Below are 13,389 nucleotides of genomic sequence, written 5' to 3'. Positions count from 1 at the left end.
TCTCTAAGATGGAACTAAACCTTATTAAACCTAATAAGTTATGTCTTGTATAAAAAAATTGATAAAAAACTATATATATATATATATATATATTTTGTTGCATAAAAAATATTTAATACGTATTAAAAATGATAAAAAAGAGTGAGTTAAACATCACATAAAATATTAATAACTAATATTTTAGAATTATAAATTAGTAATTTTTTTTTCTTATGTATTTGATTGTTATATCGGTATCGTTATTATGACTAGAATCGAGTTAAAAACAGTTTATAAAATTATAACGAATATGACTTTAACAAATTTAAACTATTTAAAAAATAAAATAAAATATAGTTAAAATTTGAAATTTGGAATTCTCTACATGTAAATGAATCAAAAGAGTGTAACTTTTAGGCTAATTAGTATTATTTTACTAAAATATGACTATAATCTCTTTAAAATTAACGAGTTTTAGTTTTGTTTCTTACAAGTTTCTTTATCTCATGTTATAAAAATTGAAACAAATGTTTTTATTTTTCATGAAATTTGAAACCACTCTTTTTAATTCTAACAAAGTGTGAATTTTTTGTTTTAGTTTTTAGAAAGTATTTTTTTATCCCTTCACAATTATAAATCCTAGTTTTAGTCCCAAATATTTATTGTAATTTAAATAATATGATTTAGTTTACAAATTTTTTTTTTTCGAGGTCACTACATCATCACCACTTAACTTAAAAAAAAAACTTAAATAATGCCATATAATATTAGAATAAAAATAATCATTTTTTGAATTTTTGAGATAAAGTATAAATATTTTTTTACGAATCAAAATAAAAAATTCTTCATGAAATTTAAAACATATTTAAGAATTAAGACAATTATTATAAAAGTTAATAAATTTATAGTGGTAATTAGACAATAAAACAACATATTTTGGCAAAAGACACTTCTATCCTTTGTTCCACGAATCCCTGAGACTTGTAGGTTGAAGACTGGTAGGTTAACAAGAGAAAATTTGGTACTCTTGTGGTCCGTTAAAATATTTTTGAGCGCCGAGTAATGGTTTTAAAAGGAAATGTGGCACCAAAATAAAAACGTCTCAAATGATGAAATGACCATAGTACCCTGCCACATGACCGGCTTCAGGCACAAGCAACGTGATTCCAAAGCACGAGAATCGAAAACAATTCATTTTTTATTTTATTTTATACAAGAAATTTTCTTATTGGACAATCGCAGCAACCTGAGTCGCATAATTATTAACTTTTCAGCAATATTTGCTTTCTTTCTTCTTCCTCCTTGCGTAGCACGATTTTGGCTAAAAATCGTTTGTTATTTATTTATTTATTTATCCTATAATAATAATTTTTATTTATTATTATCTTGGTGGCTTGTTATTTTAGAAAATTCATGATCAACGGAGCTCTCAATTCTGTGTGTTTTGTAAGAGCATCTTATCTGCAAAAAATTGGGACGAACTGAAACTGTGCAGCGAAGAGAAGAGAAGCGTGAAACCAACATTTCCGTTTTCTTGAGTTGGCGGTAGTTTGCGGCGAGTTTTTCCCATAGCGCCGGAAAGTACTCGCGATTCGGGAAAAACTCATTTCACGAAAAAACGATCGAATATCGTACCAGCTGTTTGATTGATTTGAATCTCGATGTGATCGCCGTGTTTGACCCCGAATTCAATGGAAAAGTTTCTCGCCGGCTTCGTGCTGCCTTCACTGCTTCTGTCAGGTACCGTTATTTGCAATTTGTGTTTTCTCAAGGAAGTGAGAGTGAGCTCCTTAGTTGGATTGAATTTAGTTTTGGTCGCTAAAACTTGTAATATATTATATACGAAGTTGGCAGCATAGGTTGTTCGTCATTACTGATTGATTTGATTTTATACAGTTATTGTTTTTAACCTAGTGAAGTTCGCGTCGTCATAAAATCTATAATATTGCACTTGGAAGATTCTGGACTAACTAGATTAGAAGCACTGTGAATTCGTTAATCACTAGATGCTGTTACAGTGAATAATTTATTATTAATTTTGAAGTGAGAGTGAGTAGACACTAGCGATTGGGCAGTATCCACATATATATTTTATATTTTTATTTCTTAGTCTCAAGATTTAGAAGGAAGATTATTACTACTCTCGGTAAACAATTAAAGGAAGAATATTTATTTTTTAAATGTTGTTTTCAATTACCTTTTTATGTTAGGTTTCTTTATGTAAAGTAGACACATGTATGGGATATGTACTCCGCTATTGAAGCATGTGCTGATTATTGTCTGCTCTTCTTGCCTGCAGCTGCTTTAATCAACTGGAGTTTGATCTCTCTTGTTGATTTGGTTGCCTTTCTTCTCATTCTGTACAATGTATCACAATTAGGTAAGCTGCTTAGTTCTTTCTGTTTGGTTTCCAAGTTATTGTTTCTTTTAAAGTATTTAACTATAATTTTAATATTTTACCACAATTTGTAAATGACGACCTTACCATGAGAACTCTACGTTGAAGAGAACTATTCTCTCTTCCCCTTCTCTTTTATTACTGGTTAGTTGACAGATTCTGTTTGTCATTTGCAGATTAACAATGAATTTGTCTCTCCTAGTAATTTTTTTAATACTTATAATTGTTATTTGTTAGGCTAGCCCGCACAGATTATCTTCAGACTGAGTTCCTCCCAACATTTTTTTCCAATATTCAGTAAGAAATATAGTCATTTTTATGATTTTCAAGGATTTATGAATAGGAACCAAAGAAAAGAAAAAAAATAAGGAACAGATTGACAATCAATGATGTAATTGTGTCAATCTATTCAATCACACCCCTTTAATTTTTTTTATTGAAACAGAATTCATTGAGTGAGTTGGAGTTGCTTCTATTTGAAAGTTGACTTGGTAGATCTCCTTTTGAAAGTTTATGTTTATTAGGTGCTATTGGTCCTTGTGATAGCAAGTGCACAGAATTATTCATATGGGTTGATGATTGTTGAAGCTGCCTATTGGTATCTGGATACCAAGGTTTACTAATTCGTGTTGTATTTAATTACTACCATTTCTGTTTTCTTGCTGTAGGATTTCATTTCCGCAGGAGGATTTTGTTACTGTGGCCAATTGTTATCTTTTCTGTAGTTGCAATACTTTCTTTAGTGACTTATTTGGTAATATGGGCTGCTCAGCCAATGTCACAGAGTGTGCCACAAGCTTGGTGGGCAAAGTTGATTGGGTTTATGATGTGAGATTATTGTATTTCTCATTTATTCCTGATTTCCCCTTTTATAAGCATACTGATTTGTTAATTCTGGGGTGTGCTCTTGCAGAGTTCAGTCATGGAAATCTCCCTATGTAATTTATTTCTTGGTTATACAACTGCTAGCTCTTCTTGTTGCGTTGGTTGATATATACGGGAAGAGACATTTTCTGAAAACATGGCAAGATTGGTGTTGGGGTCATTTCTTATCAATTATAGAACATATAGGTTTGTAAGTAGTTTCTTTCATCCTTTTGTTTCTTTGTTCTCTTGTATTATGATTGCCATGTATGAGATGTGAACACACAATATGAAATGTCCAGTGTTGGCATATGGATGTCATCTCGTGCTGATGCAAATAAATGTGCATTCTTCTTTGAGTTATTTTTTGTGGCAAACAACGTTTTTCTTGGTTGATTGACGTAAAGGTGCTAATTATTTGAAGTATGCTTTACATTCTAATGGATGATATGCTCATCTCTTCTAAGTCAATGCTTTGCATGATAGGCCCTGAAAGTTTATATGACATGATTATGCTTATTTAGTTTTTTTACTTCTCCCATTTCATTAGATTTGGGTAATGGATCCCATTTTAATATTTGGAAGGTTCTTTGGATACTAATATTCGTCTTTCTCATGCATTTTCTAGACTTTTCATATCTCTTCGTTGTCCAATACCCCTGTTATTAAGTTTTATTCTTTATCCCACTCAACTGTATTGTGGATTTTTCACTTTAGAATTCAAATGATAGGGGATTCTTTGAACATCGGGCTCTATTAATCTCTCTTCTAATTCAAATAAGAGATTTGGTCCCTAGACATCGGGGGTTCACTTTCTTCCAAATCCTGCTTCCAATTCTCCCATTGATGTTTCCTTCCACTTTATAAGTGTATTTGATGCTCATTCCAACTTTAAATCCTTTGTTTGGAGGGTTGTTGTTAATGATGTGCCAATTGGGTTCTGAATCTTGTTCTCATTTGTTCTTGCATTGCCCGCCAGCTTCTAATATATCAGGATTAACTTGTTTGGTGTTTTTGATGAACATTTGGTTTGTCCATGGAGAGAAAAAAATAGTGCCAATAAAAGGAAAGATTTAGATAACATGTGATCCCATGTGAAATAGTATAATTGTATCCAATGTGGTTGTTAGTCTTTAAACTAGGCAAATAGTACGAGATGGTGGATGGAGCATAAATATCCTCATCCAGACTAAACACTATCAGATTTCATCTTAAAACCAATTGATATTAGGCAAAGTTGTCTAACAAATATATAAGCTGTACTCCAAAAATTGACACAGGTGATGTGGGACTTCCCAACACCCTTCTTTGCATATGCCTATTAGGAAGGCAAGTCTATCATAATGAGATTTATTAAAAAGTGGACTTTAAGCCTAACTCAACCTTATAAAACCGGCTTATAAAGTGAGGTTTGCATCTACTCATATATTATGAAATGTCTTTATTTGTAATCAATGTGAAACTTCCTGACGAACACATGCTCAATACCCTCTTAAAGGGTTTAAAGAAATTAAGTTTGCAGATAGACCATTTTAGGTTTATATCCTTTTTAATGGTTTCACCTAGTGTTTTGATCACCTTGCATTATTAGGATATTATGTATTTGATCAACCATCATCAGTGGGGCCTTTTTTGTTCTTTTTTATACATGGGCAAACCATCATAGTTTGTTATCGAACCTTATTTTCCTATTAGCATGAATCCTACTTGAATTTATTGTATATCCACTCAGTCAACCGAACATTCATATTTTTGCAACATTTAGCTTATGTGCTTGATGTCACTTGACTGCTCAAAACTGATTACCATGAAGCATAGCTTGTTGTATGGCTGTGATAAGATTTACCTTTTGTAGTTTGAGAGACTTCTTTTGATCAGTCACAAGTAACACAAAATACATTCCTCCATTCGTCCACCCCACTTGAATTTTATGATTTACATGTCATCATTTCTTGAATATTTTGGATTATAGATTCAAGATGCTTAAGTTTATTTTTACCTCTAATACAATGCTAGTGTGTGTTTCGCTCAACTAAGATTCCATATACTCTGTTTTACGGAAAATGGAAACCATGAGGCTCCAAAGCTTTCCTATCCTACACAACTCTAGTTTACCATTCAAAGCCATAGTTGTATTATCATTACTTAATCACTCACACATGTTTAGTTGTTTAATACTTGGGTAAGTACTATGTAAGCTGTTTGTAATTGTCTCGTTTTTAACTTGTCTATTTTAGTTTTGTTTTGTTGAATCTTTTTATCCCCTCAATATGTTTATTTATAGCTGTCATTCTGACAACCACATATTGTTGCAAATAATGCCATTGAATACTCTGTTTTTTTGTATTGAAGGTTCTCACCTTCGGGTGGCATCTTGCTTGCTGTTGCCTGCCATTCAGCTAGTTGTTGGAATTAGCCATCCTTCATGGGCCTCACTACCTTTTTTCATTGGTAGCTGTGTTGGTCTAGTCGATTGGTCCCTGACAAGCAATTTTCTTGGGCTTTTCAGGTGATTTTTTATCTGATTTTTTCTTTATGCACTTTCATAATACCTTTAGGGTATTTGATGCTTTCAGTGTCTTATGGGCTTACGTCTGAGCAATTGGTTCTATAGGTGGTGGAGGCTTCTTCAGTTGTACGCAGGTTTTAATATATTCCTGCTCTACATATATCAGCTTCCCATGGAACTTCCAAGTATGATTCATTGGATGGCTGATTTAATTGGTCTTTACAAAATATCTGCCAATTCTGAGTGGCCTCAAGTTTGTTCCAGCATTTCTCTTTTGTTTTACTATACAATGGTATGTATCTGTGTTATTATTTTATTTTTAATACTGAAGATGGTTGGAAAAGACTAGTTAAGCACATTCGGGCTTTCACATTTTAATATTTAGGTAAAGTAGGTCCACTCTCTCATAAACCACTTATGATATATTTTATTCTTAATGTTGTAGAGGCTGAATCTAGAATTGTACCAAACTTGACAATACCTATGTTGTTGATTACTCTATTGCTCTTTTTTCCACTTGATAGTATTGTATTTCTCTTTTTGCACATTGATAGGCTTATGATGACCTAAAGTTTTTTAGGTACCATTTCACCCCATTTGTTTAACCAGTGTAAAATAATAATGGTGCTAACACAGTGAAGTTGTAGTATTTCTTGAGATGCATTAGCCCATTAGAAATGCTAGAGTGGATTTTCATTTCATAATTTTGATCTGTGTAAATTATAGTTGTGATTTTGATGCTAAAGGGCTAGCTATCATTAGGTTATCATTAGTTGATTATATTTCATTCAGTAGCAAATGCAATCAGGTAAATGGGGGATTTGTTGTCCTCAGGTTGAGGGAGGTTTAAGTACATAGTAGTAATGGATGTAACAGATGTGGTGACCCTTAAAATTCACATCAAGAACAAGTTAGATATGCCTTGAACTTGATGCAACAAGTAGCAATAGATGGTAGCTTGCATTTAATAATTAGGTGAGGGGCAATTTGGATGGTTTTGCACGTGAAGAAAGACAATGGGGAGGATGTGGTGGAGTGTTCATAGACTCGTTTAAAATGTGGATCACATGTTTTGTTATGAGTATCATACCCACTTACAAAATTACAAGTGTGTTTTGATTACAAGTTTGGTTAAAAGTGGGGTCAGTGTAACTTGATATATAGTAGTCAATATTGGTTGGAGTGGCCACTACAGTGGTGGAACAAAGTGAAGTAATGATGTGCTACTATGTAAATATTGTTGCATTTAAGAGCTTGAGATGGAGTAGTGGCTTTAATCATTGTTGTTAAATTTGAGGATCCTAAGTAGATTGGAAAGGGGATAAAAGATCATAACTTGATTTGTAAGAGTTATGAATATATGAGAATAAATCATAAATATTAATATTCAATTCATAGCACAACTAAAAATAGGTTTTCATGTCATAAAATTACTCATAATAACTAATAAACTCATAATTATTTATCAGACAAACTGTCTAAGGAAATCATTCATATTAAAATTAGGATAATAGCCTACAACATGCAATGCCCTATGCAATTGGTTGTCCCATCTTTGATAAATGATTTCCCAAAGGGGAGTTTAGTTGAGAAAGATAAAAATAATTAATTAGAAAATCAAACAAGTGAAATTTTCCACAAGCACTATATCTTCAGCCTTAACAAATTGACTAGATTGTGACTCCTTGGATCCAAACATTCTAATAAGTGATCCCTTATTTTCATACAAGCCTCCCAAAGTCAAATAAGAAGTAACAAAATGAGTATTGTTTGGTCTTATCAAATCCATTCCTTTAGTAAATTTGTGACTAGTCCTCAAATAGATGTTGGTTGTGATATTTTTAGCACTTGCTATTGTTTCTTGATGAAGTGTTTTTTTTTTCAAAATCTTTCAACAATAATCATTGCAATGAGTTGCACAAGGTGTCCAATGTAACTTCTTTCTCTTTCACATCAAGAAGTTTCCAACTACCTTGTCATTTGCAACATTATCAGTTGCAACATCATCCAACATCTTGAATTTTTTTTCAATTGTCTTACATATGACAAAGACATCAAGAGACTTCAAAAAGGCAATTCCCTTATGACTATTTACCAAAACGTTTAAGTATAGTCCTCCTCCTTCTATTGGTCCATCTATTTGTCATTTTTGCTATTTTTTTTCTTCATCTGATGCCGTTTTTTTCTTCAAATTCTAAATAGAATAGAATACTCTCCAAGTCTAAAATGGTATCAAGAAAAAAAATTTATAGGATAGAAGAGGGTTGGAGATGGAGACAATAATTTATGACAATGAAAGTAGCGTCAGGGATGTTGAAGATGAAGCAAGCGTCAATGACAAGAACATGAGTGTTGCAATTGTTGACGATGACAATGGTGATAGTAGTGTCATTGATTTGGTTACCTTGGGGAAAAGGGGCCATCCTTTTATTTGCGAGTTTTGGTATCATAAACCTAGCCTAAAAAGCCTAATTACATGAGTTGGGTAATTTGAACCCTATGCTACACAAATGGATCGTGATTTGTCGATTTCATGAGCAAAGGCATGATCTCTCAATCAGTCATGATTCTTGTGATCCATTGTCCCCTACCACCACGTCCTCCTCTAGCATTTCGTCCTCCTCTTCCAGGTGTGGAAACCATGACAGAAGATTCCACAGGTTGTTGAACATTCCTGCTTTGAAGAGTTGGAGCTTGAAGGAGTTGTGTTGTCAAGCATCCATGAATGGGATTTCGTGTCTTGTTAAAAGTTCATCTCTAACATGTTCAAAGTCTGGATATATGGCACGAAGGATCGTCACCATATAGAATTTGTCCATCTTCTTCTTGATCTCGTCTAATGACTCAACCTCTAAAAGCATCTTTAATTCTCTAACAACAGATTGGGCTTCACTCATAAAAGACAACATGTCATGGTCTGTTTGCTTAAGAGAAGCAAGCTTATTGGTAGAGTCGTAAAGGTGCTAAATATCATTTGCAAATATATTCTGAGCCTTTTTCCAAAAAGAGTTGCACATTTTAAATGTTCTAAGAGGGTTCCACATATTGCCATAGTAATGCACAAAACTGAAAATCAATTCTCTTCTATGGTTCAGCTTGATCAGATGGCACATTACTCTTGTTTTGTTCAAGGTGATCGTGAAAACCTTGGCCATGGAACCAAAGTTAAATTGATGCCGACCAAGAGAGATAGTTTTTTCCATTCAGTTTTTTAGAGGTAATGGTAGGAGTTCTAGAGTTAGAGACAACAAGTCCAAAAGCCATTTTTATTGACAGAGGAGATTACTAATAAGAGACAAAAGGAGAACCATAGGTTTGACCTTCAACCACGCCAAAAATGAAGAACCAACAATCATAACGAAGATGAGGAGGTTCGATGAGCCCTATGGAGGAGATGTGATGGTGCTTCAGTGTGATGACGACAACGCGTGGACGTGGTGGTGAGTGGAGTTGTTTTAGCTTTCAGGACCGACCGGGTTGGCCGTCTCTAGGAGAGACGCTCCAGATCAGGTAGTTACTAGAGAAAACTGCGACAATGGTGGACGACAACGAACATTGGATATTTCGCCGAAGACTGAGATCAGCAAAGCGGGATCAACCCGCTCTGATACCAAGTTGAGATAAATAAAAGAGACTGCTATATTTGAGAGAGCTTAAACACTCATCTCATATGTTCTCATATTTATATCGATTGAATTATGATACAATGAGTAGAGGGAGAAACACAAAGATCAAAACTAGAGTCCTAGGTACAAAGATAGACGCATCTCATAGGTACAACATATAGCAATTTTCCAATACAACTACTTTCTAACTATATTTAATACCTATTCTAATACCCTTCACTCACCACCCCTCTACTCCTTGAGTCTTTGTACTTGTTTTGTTCATAATCTCACTCCCGATTCTGATAATATTTTCACCCTGATCTCACAAATGTATCTTCCTCAACTGCTTTAGGCCCCAAAAACATTACAAATGTTTTTCTCCCCCATCTTCACCACTATTTGATCTCTTTAGATGTCACATTCTTTGAATCTATTCCTTTTCACTTTCATCTGTTTATTCGTCTAGCTCCTCCTTGTTGTCGTCCATAGAATTATCGAAGTACCAATATTTCAAGTTCCAAACTGAAGAGTATACTTTTGAACAATCTTCGTTTAAAATGCCATTGGAAATAATTTAATCAATGAAATTGTAAAAAATAAAAGAAATAAAATGTATGTAAAATTGAAGATTGGATCAGAATGGGGATTGTTTGAAATATGGGGACTAAAATTGTAGAAAAAAAAAAAACAAGGGAACTAAAATCACAGATGAAAAATTAAAGGGGGACCATAATTACAATTTAGCATATTTATTTTATACAATATATATATATATATATATATGACAGTACAGTTCCTTTTCCCTTATTATTTTAGTTCACTGATTCACTGATTCACTTTACTCTTTCTTTGACTAACATTCGTTCTTGTGGTGCAGCTGTCTTTTATTAAATCTGATTTGGAGGAGATGGGTTTTATTATTTCCAGAACAGACTGTACACTGACTGAGCAACTGCTTCCCTCTAAGCATTCATTTTTCATTCGTGAGTCAAGGTAATATAAAAGAAATATACTTTTGTAATTTGCTTTACGTTATTTCTTTTCAAAGATATGTTCTAGCACCTGTAAATGATGAGTGTATACTACATGAAGGAAAATTTCCATTCCATTTTTTTGCGAAGTGAATAGAATGGTAGAGATAAATGTTATATGAAATGAAATGGTATAGATTTTCTAAGGTTTCTTTTCATTCCATCCTACACTTAATACACTGCAAACTGTACCACTAAGGCCATTCCATCTATTTTCATCAATCCAAACCCAGCCTTACCTTTTATTGTGTATGAAAAGAACTATGCTTTAATGAAAACAAACAATGGAAATATTTTCATAAAGCTTAGTATGGTAGGCCTTGAGGTGCGTAATGCAACCTAAAAGCTTCAAGTGTCACACTCAACACTAGAATGAGTAAAAAGGAAAGAGTTTTTCTTGTAACATCCCTCACACCACAGTAAAATGTTGTTTAAACAATTTTTTTTTTCACCTGGTTGAAACAACTCATTTTTACTATAATGTCCCTCTTCACTTTTGGGATGATGCATTTCTTACAATGCTATTTAATCAAGTGCATGCCTTCATTTGTTATTGAAACCAAGTTCCTTACTTCATCCTGTACCTTTAGTAGGCTCTGTACACTATTTCTCTTCATGGCTTTGGTTCTACCTATTTTTCCCATGATCTCATTCCAACTGAAGACAATTTCTGCCTAGTATTTCAATTGCCTCTTCCCTGGATATGTCGTCTTTCAAAAGGTTATCATTACTTTTGTCTTCAACGACATCTTGTCTGTGTTGATGTTTGCTTAGTTGAGATCACCTATTTACCATCTACTAACCAACCTTCAACGTCATATTTTGTTCCAAATGACTCTCCATCAACGTCTAACTTTCCCATTTGCCATCTTGAAAGGGATTTGGTCATCTCGTAACCATAATTCTTTATATGTTTTTACTTTTAATTATGATTGTTCATCTTATTTTTACTATTCCTTTGTTTCTTCTTTACATTCTATGTCTATTTTTAAAGTCTACAGGTGAATGTTATCTCTAATGATTTGGCCTTTAATTGAGTCTAATATCATTGTGTGATCCATGTAACCAATAGTAGGATAAGGCTTAGGCCTAGTATAATTAAGTCATACTCTAGTCTATGACATGACTCTTGTTTGTTTTACATATTCAATATGGGCAATGTTTGGTTTACTATTTGATCTTTTTGATTCTACATGGACATTTTATCTACGTCTAACCTTTTGAAAAATGAAGTTGAGAGAAATATGGTCACTGGTGACTAATGTGTCAATTTTGCTTATTTTAATTGAATAATATTATTGTTTTACATTTACATCTCACTTTTTGTTTCCAGATTTTTCTTTGGGAATGTGGATTTTGGCTTTAAACTTGCTGAGTACCTTTATTAAATGTGCAGATCTGGTGTGAGACATACAAATGTTTTACTCAGAGGAGCTGTTTTTCGAACTTTCAGTATCAACTTTTTCACGTATGGTTTCCCGGTATATATTCTTAAAACATGTTATAATCTGCTTTCTACTATCGATGATGAATGATCTTAGAGTTGTGACTCTCTTTATTACAGTCTTTCTTTTCCTCCATTGATGTACTTTTATAGCCTATTTTTAAGTTAACTTTTAAGAGAAAATTGCATTCATATATCCGTGTGTGCACACTTTATGTTAGGTAAATTATCTTGTTTAGGATTGGGGATGACAATTGGTGGGATCTAGGCATACTGAAATGGGTAAGAATGTTAATCCCCAGTCTTGTACCCTCTAGGTGCCTAGATCACCACACCTTCCTAATTACTTGAATTTTAGTTAATTGAAATATGAGTTCCCTTAATCCCTTATTCATGAACTAATAAAACATAAGTGTCATTTTAAAATAAAGAGCACTCATTAAAAATACACCAAACAAGACACAATATTACATACAAAATCATTCTTCTAAAGTTAAACACAACACAATAAGATGCCAAATGACGATATGTATTTTTTTGCATATATTTATTAGGGGTGGTAAAGCAATCCATTTATCCATCATCTATCCTGTCCATATGTTAAAGTTCTATAGAAAAGATAATCTGAGAGAGAAAAGCAGATTGAATCTTAATGCTTTATTTACTGAACCATAGAAGAGTACAAAGTTATTTATAGAAAATAAGATTGTCTAGATTCAATTTATCTGGACACTAATCAACTAACATCAACTACTGACAGTTACAACCAATAAAAATATGACTTACTGTATAAGAAATACAAATAGCAAACCTATAAAGAATGTTGACACACAACTTTAACGGCTATCTATTCTGACATACCCCCTCAAGCTGAAGAAGTCACTTTCTGTTTGTCTCTGAAAAACTGGAACCGTGTAGGAGAAAGAGATTTGGTGAGGACATTGACATATTGTTGATGAGGTGGTATATGCAGAACTTTTAGAGTGTTGTTAATGACTCTCGAAGGAAGAATATATCCAGCTCCATATGCTTGGTTAGAGCCTAAAGAATGGAATTATCAGAGAGAGCAATTGTAGTCAAGTTGTCACAAAATATAGTAAGAACCATGTTAGTAGTTATTTTATGGTACACGTTTTGTATCATACAGTACACTATTCGTATCTTAGAATACAATACAATTCTCTACCCATGTGATATAAATCGTTACAACACTCGTTGTTCAAGGCCCTATAATCCACACAAAACCTCAAACTGCCATCTTTCTTTTTTACTAGGATTACAGGACTTGAATACGGGCTGTTGCTGGGTCTGATTATCCCTGCCTTCAGCATTTTGTCAACCTGTTTCCCTATCTCCGTTTTTAGCAGATGTGGGTACCTACATGGCTTCACATTAATAGGATATCCTAGCTTTAATTGGGATTTTATGATCAATCTCCCTGTTGGGTGGCAATTGCTTGGTTTCTTCAAAAACCCCTGTTCATTCCTTCAAAACATCTTTTAATTCTGTTGTTTGCTTCCACGTTAGCCCCACCATCTTCTTGTCACTCTCGGTCT

General features: G+C 33.4%; 1 protein-coding gene across 4 annotated transcripts in view; it reads left to right on the top strand.

Moving 5' to 3' along the window:
* The first annotated feature begins 1,164 nt into the window (after positions 1 to 1,164).
* LOC137829680 (piezo-type mechanosensitive ion channel homolog) overlaps positions 1,165 to 13,389 on the top strand; it is a 35,335-nt gene continuing 23,110 nt past the window's right edge. The window contains exons 1-8 of one of the 4 annotated variants that reach the window (XM_068636547.1): positions 1,165 to 1,719; positions 2,279 to 2,359; positions 3,046 to 3,205; positions 3,291 to 3,448; positions 5,594 to 5,750; positions 5,856 to 6,042; positions 10,236 to 10,351; positions 11,786 to 11,870. In XM_068636547.1, the coding sequence (XP_068492648.1) occupies positions 1,671 to 1,719; positions 2,279 to 2,359; positions 3,046 to 3,205; positions 3,291 to 3,448; positions 5,594 to 5,750; positions 5,856 to 6,042; positions 10,236 to 10,351; positions 11,786 to 11,870 (993 nt within the window). In that variant the 5' untranslated portion in view covers positions 1,165 to 1,670. Of the gene's footprint in view, positions 1,720 to 2,278; positions 2,360 to 3,045; positions 3,206 to 3,290; positions 3,453 to 5,593; positions 5,751 to 5,855; positions 6,043 to 10,235; positions 10,352 to 11,785; positions 11,871 to 13,389 lie in introns of all 4 variants that reach the window. The other 3 variants (XM_068636551.1, XM_068636549.1, XM_068636548.1) reach the window with 3 other exon arrangements.

Source organism: Phaseolus vulgaris, chromosome 7 (genome assembly GCF_000499845.2).
Source record: "Phaseolus vulgaris cultivar G19833 chromosome 7, P. vulgaris v2.0, whole genome shotgun sequence".
Lineage (NCBI taxonomy): Eukaryota > Viridiplantae > Streptophyta > Magnoliopsida > Fabales > Fabaceae > Phaseolus > Phaseolus vulgaris.
This window is presented reverse-complemented; position numbering and strand designations above follow the sequence as displayed.